The sequence below is a fragment of the Marmota flaviventris genome, chromosome 12 (genome assembly GCF_047511675.1).
Source record: "Marmota flaviventris isolate mMarFla1 chromosome 12, mMarFla1.hap1, whole genome shotgun sequence".
Lineage (NCBI taxonomy): Eukaryota > Metazoa > Chordata > Mammalia > Rodentia > Sciuridae > Marmota > Marmota flaviventris.
In genome coordinates this window covers 105,314,204-105,337,881 of record NC_092509.1, presented here as the reverse complement: position 1 = coordinate 105,337,881, position 23,678 = coordinate 105,314,204, and the positions used below count along the sequence as shown (strand labels likewise).

The 23,678-nt window shown below is 44.3% G+C and overlaps 1 protein-coding gene across 1 annotated transcript; it reads right to left on the bottom strand.

Moving 5' to 3' along the window:
• Positions 1-11,838: 11,838 nt before the first annotated feature.
• Positions 11,839-18,467, bottom strand: Sele (selectin E). The gene is made up of 10 exons (XM_071619758.1): positions 18,431-18,467; positions 17,400-17,783; positions 16,785-16,892; positions 15,542-15,727; positions 15,252-15,440; positions 13,857-14,045; positions 13,474-13,650; positions 12,838-12,948; positions 11,998-12,019; positions 11,839-11,896 (listed from the first exon to the last, which is right to left on the bottom strand). The coding sequence occupies exons 1-10, from the start codon at positions 18,465-18,467 to the stop codon at positions 11,839-11,841; spliced, it is 1,461 nt and encodes a 486-aa protein (XP_071475859.1).
• Positions 18,468-23,678: the final 5,211 nt, after the last annotated feature.

Below are 23,678 nucleotides of genomic sequence, written 5' to 3'. Positions count from 1 at the left end.
TTGTCAGGCAGAACGACCTAGATCCCAACCAAATTTTGCAGGGGAAAGACGTCTTGGAGAGGGAGGTGATTATTTAGTGAACATTGTCAAACACATGCAGTTGATTTACTTTTCTGTACATTTTAAATTCTCTCTGTATATCGAGTTAGACTTCTAGCTACTTGGACCACATCAACCTAGCCCCTCACTGAGTCCATCCAGAGCTGTGGCTTTTGAATCTCAGCAAAGTTATTTTTCATGTGTTCATTTGAATCATGTGGATTGATCTTGTGTTTGTCAAACACATTTTTCCTGAGAACACAGTGAGAGACGTGGGGTAGAGTTAGAGCGTGTACGTGACGCCATGGGATGTTATTCTGCCTCTCCAGGAATGCAGTCCTGGCACTGGTGTATCAGGAACCAGAGCTGAAACCATGCTAAGTGAGAGAAGCCCGGCAGGGAGGCCGCACGCTGGAGGAGTCCATTCTGGGGGACACCCAGACCAGGAGGAGCCGCAGAGCAGGAGGTGGCCTGCAGGCCCACGGTGCTGAGGGAGCAGGTGACAGGGCTTTTCATGGAAGTGCTTTGGAACTAGGACAGGGGCTGGTGGCACAGTGCTGTGGAGGTGCTGGGCTGTCCCCCTCATCAGGGCTGCGTTTCACCACACGAACTTCAGCTCAAGGTGGAAAAGGAGCCAAGTGTGCACTGAGCTTAAAGAGAGGAGCTGGGGCAGCAGAGTCACAGGCACCTGTCAGCAGCCACTTGAAGGGCGGCAGGAGAAGGGGCTTACTGGGCTGTGCCACCAGGTGGGGCTGGTGGCATGACAACCCACCACTCCCTGAGGGAGGAGCCACTGCTGGAAGGCCAGTGCCCACCTGAGGGTGGAGGGGAGAGCCTCTGGGGGCCACTGAGAGCAGCATCCTGGGACCACAGAAGAACCATCGCCCCGGCTTTCCCAGCCTGCCCCTCAGAGGGCCTCGGCTCGCTCGCTCCTCGCCCAGCAAGGAGCTCCCACTGCAGTCCCTCAGGTTGCCCTCCAGGCCACCGTGGGACCCCTCCACAGATGCCTCCCCTCCACAGCCCTATCCAAACACCTCCTCATGGCTCAGAGCTGCTCTCCCTGCCCCTGGGGCCAAGCCACCTCCTGGACGGTTCACCACACCCCTGTCTCCACACAGCCTCGAGGTCCTTCCCAGATGCTCCCCTGCTGCCCCTGGGACTCCTGCTTCACAGTGGGCAAGCTCACCCGTATGCTGCAGTTCTCCCAAACCTCCTCTGCCCTCCTCCATAGCAACCGCTGCCTCCTGGGGTCATGTCTCCCCTGCAGATCTCTCAGGACAGTGACATTTTCTCCACGCTCTGCAGGATGGGCCTCCTGCTTTCTGATGGGCCCTTTTACACATCTCTGTTCCCCACCACACTGGAAAGAAAAGGAAGCAGCAATCAAATAACCCAGGATCTCTGAAGCTCACCGCACCAGGATGCGCCATCTTGTCACTGTCCTCATGGTGGTGACCCCAACTCCTCATGCACTGGTGGCTTTGGCACCTGGCTCCTGGTCCTCCTGTCCCTGGAAGCACCTCCCACAGCCATTTGTGACTGCACCATGCACTGGACACCTGTCCCACAGCAGGATCCTCACTCTCTAAGTCAAGGTCAGCCACTCCTCCCTGAGCACAGCCTCCACCTTGACACCTCAGGAGACTTCAGCATCTCTAAAGTCACATGATCAAGATGTCCTCCCACCACTTCTGTCCCCTGTTCCTGCTGGCTTGTTGCTCAATATCTCACTGTGATGCCTTTATTCCTACCCCATTGACCCCCAGCTGTTAACTCACCCCCCACTCCTTTTTACTTCACAGTGGGACTCATTTTTAGTTTTTATATTTTAATCACACATATTAATGGTACACATTAATGTGGTTCAGTGTTATATTTCCGTACATGCCATACAGTGTTCATTGATCAAATTTAACCTCCCTTTGTTCACATCCTTCACACCCTTCTCAATCTCTGATAATCATTTTCTTCTTTCAGGTCAAATTTTTTAGCCTCCAAAGGAGAGGGAAACACATATCTGGCTTATTTCACTTTCCACAATATCCTCCAGTTCCATGCATTTTGCTGCAAATGACAAGAACCTATTCTTCTTTATGGCCAAACAACACTTCATTGTGATTAGACACCACATTTTCCCCTACTCATGGGCTGAGGGGTCTCTTTGCTGTGCTCATTTCATTTCTTCTGACCAAGGTAAATGACCTTTTGCTGTATCATGGAATTTAATTTGATTATTTTCTTGAGAAATCTACATCTATGTTCATCGGGAAGATTGGTCTATAGTTTTCTATTTTGGCTATGTCTTCATCTGGTTTGGGTGACAGGGTAAAGCTAGACTTATAGGATGTGTTTGAAGGGGTTTCTTCCCTTTCAATTTTATGGAACTTTCTGAGAAGAATTGACCTAAGCTCTTTTGTAAAGTTTGGTAAAATTCAGCAGTGAAGTCATCTGGTTTGGGTTCTTCTTTGTTGAGAGATTCAATCTAATTACTTGTTACTGGTTTGTTAATTTTTTTAATAACCTCATGGTCCAATTTTGGCAGGTCATAAGTGTCCATAAATGTGTCCATTTCTTCTAGGTTTCCCAATGTATTAGTATATAATTTTTCAAAATAATTCCTAAAGATCCTTTCTTGGTATAAGTTGTCATATCTCCCTTTCATTTAATTAGTTATTCTAATTCGTTATGCATAACGACACAATGCAATTTATTTCATATTACACATATAGAGCACAATTTTTCAAGTCATAGATTGTATGCAAAGTATTTTCACACCATTCATGTCTTATACATGTACTTAGGGTGGTGATGTCTCACTCGTTCCACCATCATTCCTACCCCCTTGCCCTCTCCTTTCCCCTCCCTCCCCTTTGCCCTATCTAAAGTTCCTCCACTACTCCCAAGTTCCCCGCCCCATCCCCATCACCATTTTGAGTCAGCATCTTCATATCAAAGAAAACATTGGGCGTTTGGTTTTTTGGGGGGAATTGGCTAATTTCACTTAGAAGTATATTCTCCAACTTCATCCATTTACCTGCAAGTGCCATGATTTTATTCTCTTTTAATGCTGAGTAATGTTCCACTATGTATATATACCGTTTCCCTATGCATTCATCTACTGAAGGGCCTTTGTGTTGGCTCCACAATTTAGCTATTGTGAATTGTGCTGCTATAAACATGGATGTGGCTGTGTCCCTGTAGCATGCTGATTTTTAAGTCCTTTGGGTATAAACTGAAGAGTGGGACAGCTGGGTGAAATGGTGATTCCATTCCCAGTTTTCCAAGGAATCTCCACACTGTTTTCCAGATTGTCTGCACCAATTTGCAGTCCCACCAGCAGTGTACGAGTGTGCCTTTTCCCCCCACATCCTCGCCAACACTTACTGTTGTTTGTATTCTTGATAGCTGTCATTCTGACTGGAGTGAGATGAAATCTTAGAGTAATTTTGATTTGTATTTCTCTAATTGCTAGAGATGTTGAACATTTTTTCATATATTTGTTGATGGATTGTATATCCTCTTCTGAGAAGTGTCTGTTCAGTTCCTTGGCTCATTTATTGATTGGTTTATTTGTTTGTTTTTGTTGTTGTTATTATTTGTTTGTTTTTTGGCGTTAAGGTTTTTGAGTGCTTTATATATCCTAGAGATTAGTGCTATATCTGATGTGTTTGTGGTAAAGATTTGCTCCCATTCTGTAGGCTCTCTATTCACCTCACTGATTGTTTCTTTTGATGAGAAGAAGTTTTTTAGTTTGAATCCAACTCATTTATTGATTCTTGGTTTTAATGCTTGTACTACAGGAGTTTTATTAAGAAAGTTGGGGTCTAATCCGACATGATGGAGATTTGGGCCTACTTTTTCTTCCATTAGGAGCAAGGTTTCTGGTTTAATTCCTAGGTCCTTGATCCACTTTGAGTTGAATATTGTTCATGGTGAGAGAAAGAAGTTTAATTTCATGTTGTTGTCATGTCTCCCTTTTAAAAATCTAATTTCATTTATTTGTGTCTTTTTTCTTTTTCTTGGATAGTCTAGCTAAAGGTTTGTTGAGTATTTTTTATTTTAAAAAAACCTACCATTTAATGCCAAATGTTTTCTCTGATATAAGGTGACTCGTAATGGGGTAGGGAGGGGGAGCAAGGGAGGAGTAGAAGAACTCTCCTTAGGGCAGAGGGGTGGGAGGGGAAGGGAGGGGGCAGGGGGTAGCAATGATGGTGGAATGTGATGATCATCATTATCCAAAGTACATGTATGAAGGCACAAATTGGTGTGAACATACTTTTATACAACCAGAGGTATGAAAAATTGTGCTCTATATGTGTAATATGAATTGTAATGCATTCTGCTGTCATTTATTTAAAAAAGAAAAGAAAAAGAAAAAAGAAAAACCCTACCATTTGGTTCACTGATGTTTTGTATTCTTTTTAGTCTCTATTTTGTTTATTTCTGTGCTGATATATGAATTTCGAGTTTGGTCTGTCCTTGCTTTTCTAAGCCTGTGAGATGCTTCCTGGGGTACATGGCCTCCTTCCTGCCTTGCGCATGCGCTCTTTCCTGTGCACGCCTTTCCTTAGCTCTTGTGCATGCCCTGACTCCTTGCTGTGAAAGCCGCTCCCACTTTTGCTGCATTGAACGCATTTTGGTGTTTTGTGTTTCCATATCATTTATTTTGATAAATGTTTTAACTTCCTTCCAACTTCCTTGAAAACTCACTGTTCAAAAGTACTGTCCAGTCTCTATGCATTCGTATAATTTCTAAAATTTAGTTTCTTATTGACTTGTAGATTTGTTCCATTGTGATCAGAAAAAAATATAGGATGTGATGTCAATTTGGGGGTGTTCAAGACTTATGTGTCTATGCTACGTGGTCTATGCTAGAGAAAGTTGAAAGTACTTATGAAAAGAATGATAAAGAATGTTTGTTTTAAAAGCTCAGTGAGATCCAACAGGATTAAGCATCTTCTGGAGATGATGTTCAATGAAAGCCATTAGGTCCATTTGGTCTAGAGTGCAGCTTAACTCTGAGTTTCTTTGCTGATTCTTTGTCTGGATGATCTATCCACTGGTGCAATGAAGAACCTCAGCATTGCTCTATTGGAGGACATCTCTCCCCACGTCTGTTACTGTTGTTATAAAACTGGGAGTTCTGATATGAGGTGCATGTAGATGGACAACCATGACATCTTGTTGAACTGATCCCATGGTCATTGCACAGTGACTTACTTACCTCTTACAGTTTTTGCCTTCAAGTAACTAGTTTTCTACGTGCTTGGAATATCACTTCCATCATTTCACTTATAGTCTGTGTGTCTTTATGGGTAAAGTGGGTTCTTGTAGGCCACGTGTTGTTTGGTTTTAATTTTCAATCAATTCAGCCAGTCCCTATCTTCTAACTGGAGAACTTGGTCCGCTTACATTCAAGGCTGTCACTGATGCGTAAGGATTTGTGTCCTTTAAACATCTTTTTTTCCTCTTCCCTCTTGTGATTTGATGGTACACTCTATTAATAATGCTATTTTCTATTTCTCCTTTTTGTCTCCTCTTCTTGTGGGACTTACACTGTCACATGCTTTCACAATAGTATCTATCTTTCTTTCACTTCTTCCATACAGCTGGTCTGGGTTCCTGCATTCCCTCCCTTTTTTCTTGTCGCAAGACTTATTTCCCTCACTTTCTGAAGCATAGCCTTCTGGACATTCTAACCTTGATTGGCGGTTATTTTCTTTCAAGATTTCTCACATGCCATTCCATTTCTCACTCACTTGTAGGGTTTATACTGAGAAATCTGCTTTAATCTCATTGGTGATACTCTTTTTGGCACTTTTCTCTTGCTGATTTTATAAAACTTTTGTTGTCTTCTATTTTTAAGAGCTTTGGGATGTTGTGGTCAAGATGTATTCTGGCCACATCTGTTTGGGGTCCTGTAAGCCTCCAGTACTTGGACATCCATGTCTTCACCAAGATCAAAAGATTTTCTGCTAGTATTTCATTGAACAGGTTTTACACAAGCCTCACTTTTTTCTCCTTGCTTTAGGTATTCCAGAAATGCAGATGCCTGTCATTGAATGGTGTCCCAAAGAGTTTGAATGATCTCACCATTATTTTTTTAAATCTGGGATATTAGGACAAATTGTTCTTCAAGTTCAGATATTATTTCTTCTGCTAAAACTAGTCTGTTTTCAGGCTTTTAACTGTATTTTATATTTGATTTATTAAGCTCTTCATTTCTAGGATTTCTGCTTAGTTCTTTTCAAAATCTCTGCTGAATTTCTTATCTGTGTCCTGCATTGTCTTCCTAATTTCATTTAAACTGTTTATCTGTATTCTCTTGGCTCTCAATGAACTTTTTTATACTTGTTCTTTTACATTCTTTTTGTTGTTGTTGTTTTAACTAGTTATACATGACAGGAGAATGCATTTTGATGCATCATAAGTGGAGTATAACTTCTCATTCTCCTGGTTGTACATGATGTAGAATTATACCAGTTGTGTAGATATATATGCACCTAGGGTGATGATGTCCAATTCATTCTACCATCCTTCCTACCCTCATGCCCCCTTTCCTCCCTTCACTCCCCTCTGTCTAATTCAAAGTACCTCTATTCTTCACTAGCCCCCTCCCTTTATTGTGAATTAGCATCCACATAGGGGAGAAAACATTCGGCCTTTGATTGTTTGGGGTTGGTTTATTTTGCTTAGCATAATATTCTCCAGCTCCATCCATTTACTGGCAAATACCATAATTTCATTCTTCTTTAAGTCTGAGTAATATTCCATTATATATATATATATATATATATATATATATATATATATATATATATATATATATATATATATGTCACATTTTCTTTATCCATTCATCTGTTGAAGGGCACCTAGGTTGGTTCCATAGTTTAGCTATTGTGAATTAAGCTGCTATAAACATTGATGTGACTGCGTCACATTTAGGTAGAAACTGAGGAGTGGGAGAACTAGGTCAAATGGTAGTTTCATTCCAAGTTTCTAAGGAATCTCCATACTGCTTTCCAAATTGGTTGCACCCATTTGCAGTTCCACCTGCAATGTATAAGTGTACCTTTTTCCCCACATCCTCACCAACATTTATTTTCACTTGTATTCTTAATAATTGCCATTCTGACTAGAGTGAGAAAAAATTTCCGTGTAGTTTTAATTTGCATTTCCTAATTGTTACAGGTGTTGAACATTTGTTTATATATTTGTTGACCAATTGTATTTCTTCTTCTGTAAAATATCTGTCCTTACCTCACTTATTGATTGGATTATTTGGGTTTTGGGTGTTAAGTTTTTTGAGTTCTTTAGATATCCTGGAGATTAATGCCCTATCTGAGGTGCAGGTGGTAAAGATTTTCTCCCACTCTATAGGCTCTCTCTTCATGTTCATGATTGTTTCTTTTGTTGTGAAGAAGATTTTTAGTTTGATTCCATATTATTTATTGCTTCTTGATTTTACTTCTTGCATTTTAGGAATCTTGTTAAGGAAGTCAGTTCCTAAGCCAACATGGTGGAGATTTGGGCCTATTTTTTTCTTCTATTAGGTGCAGGGTCTCTGTTCTAGTACCTAAGTCCTTGATCCACTTTGAGTTTCTTGCAGGGTGAGAGAGGGATAGGGGTTTAATTTCATTATGCAGCATATGGATTTCCAGTTTTCTCAGCACCCTAATTAGTAGAACATATTTTTATTTTTCTCTTAAATAATACTTCTAAGCTAACATGAAATATAAAATTCAAGGGAAAACAGTTCTTTCCTATGATACTCTTATAGTCAGCCATAAGTGTTTTAGCCAGAGGGACCAGGTCAGGAATCAAACCCTTATATTCTTGGATATTTCAGATATTCTGGTTCTTTGATAACAGTGGATCCTTCAGGTGTTTTTCAACTCAGTATACAGCAGGCCTGTGGAGTAACACTGCTCCAGATGAGAGAACATATATATTTGGGGTGGAATAAAGAAAATACTCTTGGTCTAATCTTAAAAGATAATGAAGTCTGGAGTCTAAATGAGCATTAACTGATTAGCATAAGCAATGTAGAATTGAGACTGGCAGCAAGCAAAGACTTCAGAAAAGGGGCTTTATTTCTCTGGCCATAATGAATTTTTTAGGATATGATTTTTTTTTCATATACCATAAAGTTCTGAAGCAAGGGCCTCTGTGTAAACCACCTCACACACTAGGATGGTGACAATCAAAGAGATAGACAATAGCAAGTGCTATTCAGAGTGTGGAGAAATTGTAACTCCTGTACATCACTGGAGGGACTGTGAAATGATGCAGGCCCTTTGGGAAAGGGTTTGGTGTTTCCTCAAAAATGAAACATAGTTACCATGTGACCCAATTCCATTTCTAGGAATATGCCCCAAAAATGGATAAAATGAAGCCTACCTAAACACATGCTCCTGCACATTCACAACTATATTAGTCACAGAGCCAGAAAGAGAAGACCACCCAAGGCACATGGGTTGACAAGTGGAGAAGCAAAGTGTGCCATGTGCTTGCAATGGAACGTGACTCCACGAGGACACAGAGGAGGTGCCCGATGCGTGCCACAGCAGGGGGGGCTGGGGACATCACCAGGTAGAAGAAGCCAGACACACACAGTCACCTGTGAGTCTGCTAGTGTGAAATTCCCAGAATAGGCAAAGCCATAGGTGCAAAACTAGGTTAGTAGTTGCCAGGGACAGGAGGAAGAGAAGAATGGGGAGAAACTGCTAATGGGGACAGGTTTCTTTGGGGGGTGATAGAATATTCTGGAGTTACATGGTGCTGCTGGTTGCTTGATCTTGCAAAATTTAAAAAGGCATATTTCATTTGTACATTTTATTTCAATGCATTTTTTTTTCTTTTTTGATACCAGGGATTGATCCCGGAGGCACTCAGCCACTGAGCCACACACCCAGCCCTTTTATGTATTTATTTGTATTTTGAGATAGGATCTTGCTACATTGTTGAGGCTGGCTTTGAACTTGTGATCCTCTTCCTCCTCCTCCTGCCTTGGCTTCTTGAGCCTCTAGGATTATAGGCATGCACCTCTGCACCCAGCTGCAATTAAAGTTTTAAGAAAGAGCCTATACAGAGATAAATATGCACACATTTATTGTCAGACTTTAACTGCTATGTCAAATATAATAAACCTGGCAAAACCTTAAATAAATACACACATTAAAACTGTAAAATACTCTAAGTCATAATTTAAAATACTATTTGAAGCCCAAACACACCACATTTGTATTTCATGCAGTTATTTCTAACGCAGAATATGTAAATATTTACAACATTTGAGCAATTTCAGAGAAAATAATAACTCTTTCCATATGTAATCTGATCACAATAGTCCCTCCTTCCCTGAGTCCTTCTGCCCCTTAAGAACCACTGCTTTCTCATCTTTATCACACCTCCCTGTTTACTGCTGGCTCTGCCCTGCCAACATTCAGGCAGCACTTACTTGAAATGTTCCTCTTCAACATGCTAAGTTAAAAGAAATGTGGGAAAGCTTTGATGTGGGCAGCTTTGGCACTTACTGACCAGGAATGTCTCATTGTCGGTGATACCTGGAAGTTCCTTAGGAATTTTAAACTCTCCTTAGAAACCTAACACTCTCTTCCAGGAATACTAATATACAGAATAAAACGACTAAAAATAATCATTAGACTTTTCACTCTGAAAATCCACTTGGTACTTTACATGGTGAATTCCTATGAATTTAACATCTTACATAATACAAAAGAATTGTATTTACATCAGACATTTGGCAAACCCCTTTGTAGGAGGGCAAAGCACATCAATATGTCTACATTTATTTTTACAAAGAAAGTCACAAAATTGTACCTTCATTTGTTTGTGTTGATGCTTTTTTTATTAGCTACACATGACTTTACAATGATCTTGACAATTCATACATTTATGATGCTTTTATCAAATCAGAAAATTTGGCCTCATGGAAGTTTCATCATGGAAAGCAATAATTTGTGTAAAACTCTGGTAACAAGAATCCAACCCTGTGTTCAGTTTTCACTCTCCTGAGAGCATCATGTCCCACACAATTGCAGTAAAACCTCAGAACATCATACTGGTTTGCATGTTTGTTTACATAAATCTACAGCAAATGCAAATTTAAATTTGTTAATAAACAAGGAGGTGGCAACCTAGATCAGGAATATTTACCCTATCATAGTCGACAACACCTACCAATGTCAAAAGTCCCTTGTAAACCTTGTTCTAAATTAAGAATTGAGGAGGAGCATACTATATTCAAGGCAAATAGGAAGAATACTACCTCTAAGAACACTTTAAAAGCCCTGAGTCCCACAGGGACATGATCAGGACCATGCTTGGTGATCCTGGCACTGAGTACTAAGTAGGATTTGCACCTCGCACCACCAACAGCCTCCTGTGCAGTTGTCTCTGGGCATTAAAAATCTTGTCGTGTATCCCCCACCCCCAAGTTGGAAGCCAAATATCACTGGACAATTGGTTTCCTGTAAACTGTTGATAATTATTATGTACTCCTCTAAATGCAATACTGTAACTAGCAGTTGCAACACAGTGAGGGACAAGAGAAACAGAGCCAGAAAACATTGTTTCTCCACTGAGATTCAGAGCATCCAACCGAGAGTTAGGAAAGGAATTCTGAGAGTCCAGACTCTTGATTTCTTCAGCTTGTTTTGAAGAAGACCCTCTCCTCTAATAGCCTAGCCAGCAATTTCTTCGTCCTGAGAATAGGAACGAGAAGATTGAGTCTTTTTGGTGGAAGACTGCACTTGGCTCTGAACTTAATCCACTGAAGTCATGGTCCCAGCTGTCAAGGCATAGGACAATGGGCCAGGAAGGCCAGGGGGCAGGACACCTCTGCTGTCTTCAGTGGTTCAGTCTAGTTCCCGGGATGCACCAGTGTTCCTGCAAGCGCAAGCAAACGTGCATGTCACCAGAAAACTTCAGCATAATGCATACTGTAAGTGACAACAAAATGCACATCCCAGCACAGGCTACTGTGCATTCTGCCTGGGGCCACCCAAATAGCAACATCAAGTGCTGTTCAGTTAGAACAGGGAAACTATTCTTTACGGCACAGTAATGGTGGCTACAGGTGATTACATATCTGTTAAACCCTGCAGAAAGCACAACACAGTGAACACTAAAGTAACCTGGGGACTTTAACTAATAGTAATGCATCTATACTGATCCATCAGTTGCATCAAATGAATCATGCTAGTTCAAGATGCTGGTAACTCTAAGATTTTTCAATTTTTCCATAAACCTAAAGTTGCACAAAAATCATATAATATTTTTTTAAGTATTTCAAGGGACTTTACTTGACCCTTCCAAATCCTCACAAAGCAGAGCAGATATAAGAACACAGATTCTAGAACCAGACTGCCTGTGCTTGAATCCTGCTACACCACTTAGGAGCTTTGAGACTTCAGGCAAGTCACTTCGCTTCTCTCTGCCTCCTCTGCTCCATCTAAGTCAGGAGAAATAGAATAATCATCCTATCTCATGGAGTTCCTAGCTTAGAACAGTTCCTAGGGCACAGTAAGTGCCACATAAGGGTCAGTTGTCACCATCATTATTATCTTTCATAAAGGAAATGGCTCAAGAAAGCCAGATTTCTGTTTCTTCCCTCTCCTGCAAAGAAACAAAACACCTTTCCAGTAAGTGCCATGGAGATGGAGAGGTCCTGAGGACAATGCAGGCTGGAAGGGGCCCAAGGATGAGCCAAACGCCTAGGGAGATGCTCCCTCATGACACGCCACTTGCAAGTCTTACCAGACTCCTTCGAGCTTAGATGGAGTCCAGAGGCACCTGGCGGTTTCCATGGGATTCAAGGCTTTGGCAGCTGCTGTGGGACAGGTGAGAACAGTAATAAGCCACTGTTTCCACATGAAGAGAGGAAACTGTTCAGAAGGTTCACAGAATGCTTTGTACAAGAATGCAGCTTACCTGGCAGGGACAAATTTCCTTGCTGCAAAAGAAAGAAAACCATTCCTTTAGACCAAATGGCCTTTAAGGACATTGCCAATCCAGACACAATATAACCTGGTGACTAAGGCAAATGCAAAGTGCACAACAATAAAAGGGCAAGCCCAAGTCAGGAATTGTTTTTTACATAGACTTTCTTATTTCTTAAGTGTCTGAAGTAGTTTTAACATTTTCCTGCGAGTGAGATGGTACATGGCTGCGGTCGCAGCAACTCAGGAGGCTGAGGCAGGAGGATTGCAAGTTCAAAGCCAGCCTCAGCAATTTAGCAAGGCCCTGTCTTAGAATAAAACATACAAAGGGCTGGGGATGTGATTAAGATCATATGGTTAAGATCCCCTGGGTTCAATAACCGGGATTTAAAAAATAAATAAATAACGTGTTTTTCGATACTCTTTAAGCCAAACAAACCATGAGTATGAATAGATGTGTTCACATATTCCTTAGGCAATATTCCAAAATAAGACTGTATTCCAAATAGTTTTTTAAGGAAACATTTATCCAACTTCCCAGGAGCACAAATCATGTCAGTCCCATTGCACAACTCCAGAGACAACACAGAATTCAAAGCAAGTAGCACCTCCTGGAGTTGAGCAAGGTTAACACAGCTAACATTTATATTTCCTAAAATACTTCAAATTTCATGTTGCTTTATGAACTCTTCCTAAGACTTTTGCTTAATTATAAAGCAGTATATTAGTGTTTGTGCAATTACTGGATTCTAGTAACTGTCTAAATTTATAAGAGAAACCATAACTCATCAATGAGAAAACATATTTGGAGCACATTCATAAGCTCCCTCACCTTTCTTCCGAAAGTATTTCAGAAGCCAGAGGAGGACTGACGTCAGTGCCACGAGGGAGGTTCCTGCAGCAGAAAGTCCAGCTGCCAAGGGAGTGCTGGACTCCGGGGGAGCTGCGGCAACAGAGGGGAGGATGGGCATGAGGAGCTGGCTTGAAAGTCTTTCTGTCCGTCCACTTCTCCTTTTCTATCACCTCGTTCCCAGGAGCAGAAGCCCCATCTGGTTCAAGTCATGAGGCAGAGGTGGCTAACCGGCCCTTTAGACCTGTCCAGCTCCCCTTGGCTGCCCCAGCTCTGCCAGGCAGAACTCTACCCTGCCAGCTCTTTCACACCCCTCACCCTGCCCTGCTGGACACTGTGCTGTACTTGCTCAGCCACCCCCCGCCCCCCCGCCCCCCACACACACTTTCTGTTTCACCCTCTTCCTTTCCCCTCCAGGTCTTCTTTGCCACTGTTAGAATTCTGCCCATTCCGTCCACATGCCACATCTACCGTTTTCTTCCTATCTCCATAAGCTTAAATATGTGCAGATGCTTAACCACTCTGATATGGGCCCAGTGCTTCTTGAATTGCTCTAGTAAGACAGCTCCCTTGCTTCTCTCTGGTCACCCAGACAACCAGCATCAACCAATGCATTACCTTCACAGGTAGGCAGCGTCCCAGACCAGTGTCCTGTGGCACCACATGTCAGAGCTGCAGAGCCATTGAGCATCCAGCCCTCAGGACACGCAAACTCACACACAGTGCCAGACACAGGCTCCCCACTGCAGCTCATGTTGACCTTTCCTGGAGCTGCCAGGCTTGAACACTGTACCACTGCAAATGACAGGCACATGGGGGGGGGGGGTTAGGAAACATCTGCTGCAAACTTGTAAAGTGGCCCAAGTCACCGACAAGCCTAACTTATAAACACTACATAGAACTCAGCATGTGGGAAATTAGAATCAAGCCCCCTGAGACCACTGAGGCTCACAATCTTATGAGGCACGTGACCTGCACCCTCAAGTCTGAACTCACCCTACCTTGGCAGGAGGGGACCTCGTGTGTCCACTGCCCCTGAGATGTGCACTCCAGTTGAGCTGATCCATGTAAGTCAAAGCCATCGTCACAGTGGAAGGTGCAAGAGGACCTGTAGGTGAACTCTCCAGTAGGGGAAGGAGAGCACTTCACGGAGCCATTCAGGGGCACAGGGAGAGCATCGCACTGCACAGCTGGAAGGCAAGAGTGAGCCCTGTGGAGCCCTGTGTGCTGCGTGGCTGCAGGGGTCTCCAGGCAGCCCTGCCCCCCCCCGGGCTCCCCAATAGCTTCTGTCTTAAAGCCAAGTAGAAACAAAGATGTTTCTTCATATCTGGGCTCTCACTGTCCCAGTCCCCTGCGAGGCCACACTGGAGCCCTTGGATTCCTCTGCAAAGAAAATCCTGGCTCCCAGGAGAACCCACAGCTGGATCTATGTTGGAGTCTCCAGAAGCACCAGGAAGACGAACCACCTGGCCTCACTCTGGGCTGGATAAAGCTCCACCCTGCAGAGCTGACGCTCAAAACGGTGGTCAGAAAATACCACTGAGAGACTGCAGGCCATTTGGTATTTGAATCCCAGTTCATTTAGGACTAAGCAACACCCCAAAAGTAGAGACTCCTCGTTATTCCCTGACCAACTGGGAAGACGGCTGTTTCCTTTGAGTTCCAGGCCCTCACCTATAATGGCATCTACTAAACAGCAGCCGTTAACCGGGAATTGAGCACTGTTCTTCTGACATGCAAAAAAAGATAAGTCAAAGGAAAGATTTTATGCGTCCAGAGGGCAGTTACAGATCCTGGATGCGTGCAGATGGCCAAAAAGAAAGGAAGAGAAGAAGGCACCAGGAATATGTGCCAGCTTGTAGCTGGCTTTGGGGTTGCAGCTCTTTGCCCCTGGAAACCATTCCATGCTGTATTTGCTATGAGGAAGCTGGTGCCTGATAAGAAACCTGCAGGTCTCCAATATCCTGGAGTTAAGTTTCAGTGCTCATGTGTGCGCAAAGCCATCTCCCACCTGACCCACACAGGGGGCTTCCCCATCACTGCTAGATACTAGCAGTTGCAGAAGAAAGGAGGAATGAGAAGAGTTTCAGCTTCAGGTCATGTTCTTATTCTGCTGTCTAAATTTTCTAATGTGATTTTCTTTAGACTAAGAATTCTGCCTATTCCATGCCTCTGTCTACAAAGTATATTAACATAGCATTTTTAAAAACCAGCAAAGCATTTGCTCATGCTACTGTATACAGACTTTCCCTGGTTCTTTCACATGCGTCTCAGGTATGAATGTCACTCATCAAATCTGACATCTGTGGTTAAAATGGACATGTGCTTTCATTTCCCCTGCGCAAGCTTGAAGATCTTTTAGAAAGGAAAGTGAAAGGAGAGAATCCCTGGCTCACCTGTACACACTGGTGTTTGCTGTGTCCACTGCCCTTGTGCTGTGCATTCAACCTGGGCTGGTCCCAGCAGCCTGAAGCCCCCTTTGCAGCTGAATTTGCAGGAGGACTTGAAGGTGAGCTCTCCAGCAGTGGAGTAGCTACAGTGCACAGAGCCATGCTGAGGCCGGTGGATGGCTTCGCATGTCACAGCTGAAACACATGTTTCCATTTATATCAGCAAGGCTGGCTTGCCCACTTCAAGTGTAGGTTGAGAAAGAGAATGCTTACTTCGTCCAACGTGGACACTCTACCTTTACACAGCGGCTTCTCGTCATCCCAGTTCCCAGAGGAGGTACACTTGAGGTTCTGAGCTCCCACTCGTTCGAATCCTTCCTTACAGCCAAATGTACATGTGGTGTTCCAGGGGGAGCGTCCAGGGCCCAGGCCACAATCCATGGTTCCATTGGCTGGATTTGTCAAAGCAGCACACTCCACCACTGGGGAGATGAAAGAGCTCCATGAATTTCACAGAAGCCTATTTTTACTTCCTATTAACTTGGAATTCATAACAGTGAGGAAGCCACATTCGAAGGGCAGATCCCAAAGTCAATGCTTGGGAACATAATCACCCACAATGAAGCTGTTGTCTGTTTTTAATCAATGTTTCCATCTTTTCCTATCTATTTTCACTTTGTGCAAAATGGTCTCCATTTATAAAAAGGCAAAAATGAATTAAAAAAAGATTACTGGTCAGGATTTTTGACTAGTTGTGATGATAACAACGCTGACATACAAATTGAGTGGGATCAGAAGGACGGAATTTTTTTGTCTCTTCTCCAGAAAAATAAGATTGAGACAGAAAAAGGAGATGCTGAGCCTGCTGGTGGTCCTTGTCTTAAGCTAGTCCCAGGGCAGGGTGAGACAGACAGGGAAGGGAGAAGAGAAGGGAGGTCATTAGGATTCTGCAGGGCGGTTCTGCATTTCCGTGATAGTCTCCTTTGTAAGTCACCAGAACCTCAGAACTTCCCACTTCCCACTATAAACCTCCCTTAAACCAAGTAAATAAGATTTACTAAAGATAGCAGGGGGTGGGGCAGGGGGACTCCCTGGGGTTTGCAAGGAGTAGGAAGGGAACCTGGGTTAGTGAAGGGTGAGCTGGGGACGCCCTGTGCATTCTGGGGGAGATTTACCTCTGCAGGTGGGAAGAGGAGCACTCCATTCCCCAGAGGACGTACACCGGGTGGTCTCCACGCTGCTTGGCAGGTAGCCACTGTCACAGCTGACGGAGCAGGAGGAATTGTAGCTGAAGGTCCCAAAGGGTGAAGTGCAAACCAGCCTCCCGTGCTCAGGGTCTTTCTGCGCTTTACAGGTCACAGCTGGAAAAGGGACCCAAGTCAGTTCTGCCAGCTATCACCTCGGACGGGGGCTGGGGGGATGGGAAGACGGGCTATGACTGGGCCCAGGGAAAGGAGGACTTGCAGGCCCGACTCCAGCCCACCTGGGGCAGGGGATGGTGCCTTGTCTCAAGTGAAGAGAAGGTGACGACACACTTACCGTGCTCACACTCGAGTCCACTGAAGCCGGGGTGGCACCTGCAGGTGTAGTTGTTGATGGTCTCTATACACTCCCCGTGGCCGCTGCAGGAGGCTTGGGTGCAGGCAGCTGCAGGAAACACAGCCGTGAGGACAGGTCTGTGGTGCTTGTGGGAAATTCCTCACAATTTAGGATCAGCCGCATGTAATGACGTCACCTAAGTTATGAGGTGCCCGAGATTTTAATGTGCCTCACAAAATGCCAAACCTGAGCTCCAGGTTCGTCTCCCATACTTGATGTTAATGTTGGAGGTGTCAGGAGGGGCTGCAACTACACCATGCACAGAGACTCCCTCAGCACACGCCACGCACACGACACTTCCCCTGACACAAGCAAACCAGCACCTGAGCTGCCACAGTGTGTCTATGTGGCATTCTGTAGGGGTGTGGCCTCCCCACGTGTGCTCACACTACACATGTGCACACGTTCTTGCCTACATCTGTGCAAAGGAGTAAAGGGGGGCCTTGGCAGGAACACCTGGTTTTCAAATCACATGTTTCAGAGCAAAGAGGCCACAGTGGAGACCAGTGGCTGCCACTGTGAGTCGTCAGGATGTGGCTGCCTGTGGCTCCCTACCTGTGTAGCACAGCGCGAGCTTCTTTTTACTGCAACTCTCGTCATTCCACATGCCGGAACCTTCTGGTCTCTTGATGTAGATCTCCACGCAGTCCTCATTTTTCTGCTTATTATTGGGTTCTCCTGGAGCCCAGTTCTTGGCTTCTTCAGTCAGGGGCTTCTGGGTCCCCACCCAGATCCACACACCGTTGACTTTTCTGATGCCAATCCAGTAATAACTTGGAGAATAGCTCAAAGTGGCGTTCAGGTACTCGATCTCCTCTTTGTTTTGAATTGCGACCAGGTGTGTGTACCTTTGCTGACAGTAAGCACTGGCCTCATCATAAGTCATGTTTACCCTGGACACATTGTAAGTCCAGCCCGCGCTGTCTTTAATGAGGAGCACTAGGGGTGGAACAAGAGAGAAAGGCAGCGTTTAGTCCTGCTGGGCTTAACTCTAGCTCTCTGGGTGTTTACTGTCTTATTTATGCCAGTCTCTGGATTTGGGGTGACAAAAATTTTTCACCTTTTCAAAAGTAAGAAGAGTTTCCTGTGCATCATTTCCGTGGCCAACCACCCCCAGGGCTTTGTTGTCCCCACCTTCGTAACAAATTTGTTATTCTGCTGGTGACTCTGCAGTATTGAGCCCTTAGTATGAGCCACCAGGTGCTGTGAGAGGCACTTCTCAACTGAAAATAACATATTTTGGAATTTTACATTTGGAATATAAAATCACACAGTGCAGTCAGATTGTTGCCTTCTTCAAGTTTGTCAAGATGTCCCCACATGTACCTAAACTACTGTTCCATTGAATTGTCACAGTGCCTACGTAGGCCATTTTTGATCAACGTTTTACACATATGGAAATATGACACTAAGAAGTGAATTTCCCTAGTGCCAGGCAGGAAGAGGCCAGGGATGCTGCTACACACCCTCTGCACAGGACAGCCCCACACGAGGAAGAATATCCTGGTCTACAATGTCAGTAGGGAGGCGATGAGAAACCCTGGTCCAGTGGTACCAAAAGTGAGAGTGGAGAGAATCTGACTTACCAAAAGTGAGAGTGGAGAGAATCTGTGAAGCAATCATGGCCTCAGGACTTCTTCTCACCGATGGATTGGACTTGAAGTACTTTCCTGGGGAGAAAAATTAATTACAGAAGGAAATGTTAGGCAGCCAATTACTCTAGTCATTCGAGCCTGGTGTTTAGGCACCAGCATAAGATTTGAGATAAAGGATTCCAGTGTCACAGCTTATTTGAGAGATGCTACTGGAATGAATGAATAAATTTTAAGATCGTCCTCATTTAGGTGAAAGAGAAAAGACAGGCTTTAACCACACTACAATTAAAGCTTGCACAGATCTCTTACCAGAGGCTGTTTACACATCAGTTCATTCTGATGAATCTGTTTCATGGCCCAAGGCTGCTCTTGCAAAGGAGTCTGCACTTACAGTTCTGCGCGGTGCTCCTCGGCTCACACTGCTCAGGTGTGTTGGGATGCTTCTGTCTCCTGATCCTCTGGCACTTGTGATGTGAAATCAGCCAAGCCAAGCCCTGTTGAGCTTCGCCTCTGCTGGGCCCTTTATAGCAGGGCTCACATCCTGTGAGCAACAGGAGACTGTCCAAATCCAGTCAGGAGGAAATCACCAAGGCATCCAGAAGTTTCCTGGTAATATTTACAATGCTAAAAATTACAGTGATGTCAGAAGTGCTACCCCTCAAAGTTAATTCTCCCTTGTATTGCATTTCTGTTGAAAGATGCACGACTTTTAATTCCAAAGCATAAAGTCTAGGTCTTTAAAATGTTTTAAGACTTTGTTTACTGTAATGTTGTTCGCATAATTGTGGCACCGATCAGTTTCATAAAAAGATAGGGAGAAAGTGTACCAAGGGTGCAGGCCAAGCAGGCCTGGCTCTGCCTGCAGGGAGCCCTGCACCCTCAGCTGCACCTCTCTTGGGAACCTGACTCAAAAGCAAGTTCCCTCCAAGGCCAAAGGGCAACATGATTGTTGGAAATTTGTACTGAGAAAGCTTCCAGGAGAAATTCAGTACCAGAGGAAGGAAGGGAGAAAGGGGTAAAGAGCTGGGCGAGGAAGGTAATTAGTGCACAGATGTTTCAACCAGGGGTAAATCCACTCACCCTAACAATCATCCTGCATTCTGCCAGGGTGTTTCCTATGTCCCTGTCCCTGGGTGGGTGCTGGGAGCTGCAGGGCTTTCCTCAGGCTCCCCAGGGTCACTGAACAGGCCACAGACTGACCTCCCCTGGAGAGGCCCCAGGACTGCAGGGGCCAGGGGAGGGAAACAGAGGGACTCTGAGCTGCTCTGTTGGTGCTGTCAGGATCTCCGCAGGGCTCTGACCTGGGCAGGGGTGGGAGGGCTAATGGGGAGAGACTTGAGTAGCTGGAGCTGGTGACTGTTAACCGCCTTCTACACAATTCAAAATTCCCCCAAGAAACAGGCCAGTGAGAGGGGCCTCCGTTCCACTGTCTCCCAAGCTCTGAGGATGTGGCTGAGTGTCCCTGGGACAACCTCCCTCTTGGGGATCCCTCCCCCACCCCTCCATGGGGGAGAGGAAAGGAAAAAAAGAACAAGTGCAGACACAGGCGCAGCCCAGATTGCGCCTCCTGGGCTGCACTGTCCCCTCCCAGGCGCCAAGGGTTCCCACTTGATCTTCCCTTTTTCTGGAAGTCCCTTGTCCCGCCCCCCACGCCCTTCAATTGGAGATGGAGATGTTAACCACCCCTGCTTCTGTGCCTGGGCCCAGACATTCTCATCTCCATGGCAAAGGGGCACCCCTGAAGGAGGGAGGGAGGGCCAGCCTGAGGATTGGGGTCCCCAAGCAAATGCTAGAATCTTAACCGTGGCTATCTGTGGACAGGGGTCTGTTGGAAAGTAGCTCTGTCCATAACCACAAGTGAAAGGGCCTCCATGGAGATGTCGATTTGTGTTAGGGTCCTCACTGCCAACGTCACTGGGAGACTAGGCAGCCTGTCTCCTGGTCTTCCCGCTCTCCTCCTCTGGGGAAGTTTATGTCACCTCAAAGTACTTATTTTTGACAGCCTTGCTAAACCACCACCACCAAAAAAAAAACTACTTTGATAATATGTAAGTTACCTTTGCAGAGACTTAGGTAAAGGGGGAATCCTAATCAAGTCCCAATCTTATTTGTAGAATACAAGCAGAACATAAGAAATTCTTGCACACAGAAAACTGTGAAATAAAATTAATCAGTGTACAACTACATTACACAGTGGCAGCTCTTATCTGATAAAAACATAAGTACATTTGATGCAGAATTGGTGTAGGTCCCTGCAAATTCATTTCTCAGGAAAGCTGAGTCACTCACTGGGGGTTTGCAGACAGATGAACATCTGGGTGGAGTAGGAACTCCAGCTCTCTCCCACTCTGCTCTCCACACCCAATGAAGAAGTGGGGTTCTCAGATTAGAGTATGAAGAAGAATCACTTGAGCATCTCATTTATAATATACAACTTCAGATCAATAATTAGAGACACTGACTTAATCATTCCAGATGGGACCCAGGAATTTGTGCTTCAAACGAATATTTGAGGTGGTTCTGACGGAGCAATCTGACTTGACCACACTTTGAGATGTATAGACCCAGAGTATCTAATTTGGAGAAAATATCTGATAAAGTCCATTTGGGGTGCTCAAATATACATAGGTACCAGCATTTTGACCAGAATTTCACTAAAGTTAATCATGGATCCTACTCTTGGGAAATGAATTTTGACAGTGCTGGGTAAATACAAGGGATATTTAGGATGAGTTGTTGTTTTCAGTTTTCATTCATGGAAACAAAGAAAAGGAAGAGCCCCTGACAAATTGACACAAGTGTGTATATGTATATTTATTAATTTATTCTCTTTTCTCCTCTGTTCGCAGAGGGCTCATTAATTCCATTAATTCTCCTTGAGCTTCCTGGATGATTCTGAGACTTACAATTTGGATTGTATTTTGTGTTTCCTGTTTGGCAGCACCTTATCTGGAAGCTTCTGCTCTCTGTGTAGGGATTTAAGGACTAACTAATGGGAATATCTTCAAAATGAGCCAACTCTGGTGAATTCCCAGAGCGGAAGAAAAAGTACGGGTGGGCAGGTTAATTAACAGGACTTTTCCTGAATGTGGCCAGACAGCTAACCATTGTTAACAGGAGAGGAAAAAAAAAACCCTGATTTCAGAAAAGCCCCCTGGCTTGTTGTCCTTGGCCCCTCGTGCTGCTTATTTTGTAAGTCAGAAGTTTCCTTAAGGAGTATTATTAGCTTGTTCTCAGGTCTCACATCAGAATTGTCCACCTGATCACTTTTTAAAGCATCACTTTGAATTTATTCTTTCACAAACAAAATGAAAAAAATCCAAATAGATCTACAAGGACACCAAACGATGATGAAAAGAGGTACTTTTACCCCCAAAGTAAAAATAGGTGATTTCAAAGAAGCAAAGTAGGAGAACATCCTGAATTTTCTAGATCTCCCTAATTGATGATTGAAATAAATAAAAAAAAATTAAAAAGAAATTGAAATAACCTTTGTAAGTGGAAACATACTTTAATTAAAATGTTTGCTAACAAAAAACTGATCATTGATAGCTTAATTAGGTAAGTATTTGGAAATAGCAAGATTAACTTGATAACAATGAATATTAAATGCAGTGATTTAGCACAAGAGATTTCAATTGCACTAATTAGCTCTGTAACGTGGAACAAGATTCTTTTGCCTCATCAGGTCTCAGATTCCCCATCTGGGAACCAAGGGTGCTGGACCTCAGCCCTGTTGGCTGTGAAGCTACCACATAACAATGTTATGCTTTAAGAGACCTGCGGCTTTGCTGCCCACTATTTTAAGACAAAGTTGTTGTTGTTATTATCATTAGTGGTGCTGGGGATTGAACCCAGGGCCTTGTGCATGGGAAGCGACCACTCTACCAACTGAGCTGTATCCCCAGCCCCAAGTTTTCATTATTTTTCTTAGCTGTGAAGTTTTTAGAAAGCAGTTCATGTCATGCTCCGCACATAGTGCCTCTGAAGACAAGCACTTTACGTACATTGCTTCATACAAATTTTACAAAATGAAAGGCAGACATGAGTCCCATTTTGCAGAGAAGGAAACTTGGTTTTCACCTAGACAGGGTGAATACTCACCTGAACTTTTCAGTTATTAAATAGCAGAGCTGGAATTCAAAGCTTCATCTGTGTGACTCTGAAGCTTGTGTCCTCTTGGTCACTTCATACCTGTTTAATGCAAACCTCAGAAGGGAGGTGACCCTTAGTATTCATATGAGAAAATGTAGTAGAACTGTGATGGTTTAGAGATGAGGTGTCCCCCCAAGTGCACAGGTGTGAGACTGCAAGGTTTCCAGATGACATGAGTAGATCATGAGAGGGCTGACCAAATAGTGGGTGGTTACAAGGTAGAGGTAACTGTAGGCAGGTGGGGTGTGGCTGGAGGACGGTAGTCACTGGGATAGTGCCTTTGTGGTTCCTGTTTTGTCCTGGTGAGTGAGGGGGCATGCAGTCCTCTCTCTACTTCCTTGAAGTCATGTCCTGAGCTGCTTTCCTCCACCATGTTCTTCTCCCTTGATGTTTGGCCTCACCTTGGGGCCAAGAACAATGGAGTCGGCTATCTATGGACGGAGACTTCTGAAACCAGGAACCAAAATAATCTTTTCTTCCTTTACATTTTTCTTGTCAGGCTTTATGGTCATAGTGACAAAAAGAAGAACTCCCTCACCGCAGCTCTGGAAGCTGAGTGTCCTCGTTTGGGAGTTTTTGAAGCAGATCCTAAGACACGGAAGTGCTGCCAGTTGTGTATTTGGGAGGTGACCCCAAGAAGCAGTGCAGGGGAGTGAGGGGGTGAGACCAGGAAGGGAAGGAATTCAACAGGTTGATCATCAAGTCACCCTGTGGGCAACCGGGGTTCAGTCTCTCGGGGAACTCTAGGGGACAGTGCAGAAAATCTCAGAATGCCCCAGCAGGGGCAAGAGAGCAGTCCTGGGGCAGGGTTGCCCCTGCAGGGGTGGTAAATTCCAGATGGACTCCTGTGGTCAGAGGAAGTGCTCCACAAGGAAGAGCAAGGCTTGAGTTCAGAGGTGACAGCATCTGCAGGTACGCTGTGTGGGTCATGGTGGGCTGCTTGTTTTCCATCATCCCCTGAACGACTTACTACACAGTCAATGGCTGCAAACCACACACAGTTACTATTTCAGAGATTCTGGGGCAGGACGTGAAAGTTGGCTGACCCATGGAAAATTAAAAAAAAAAATCGCGTAGCCTGTGG

Excerpts from the sequence above, each read along its gene's own strand:
- Sele (XM_071619758.1), bottom strand. The coding sequence starts at position 18,467 with ATGATTGCTTCACAGATTCTCTCCACTCTCACTTTTG. Across the intron at positions 16,893-17,399 it reads GCTCGCGCTGTGCTACACAG|CTGCCTGCACCCAAGCCTCC; the intron begins GTAGGGAGCCAC and ends TGTTTCCTGCAG. Across the intron at positions 12,020-12,837 it reads GAAATACTTTCGGAAGAAAG|CAAGGAAATTTGTCCCTGCC; the intron begins GTGAGGGAGCTT and ends TTTCTTTTGCAG.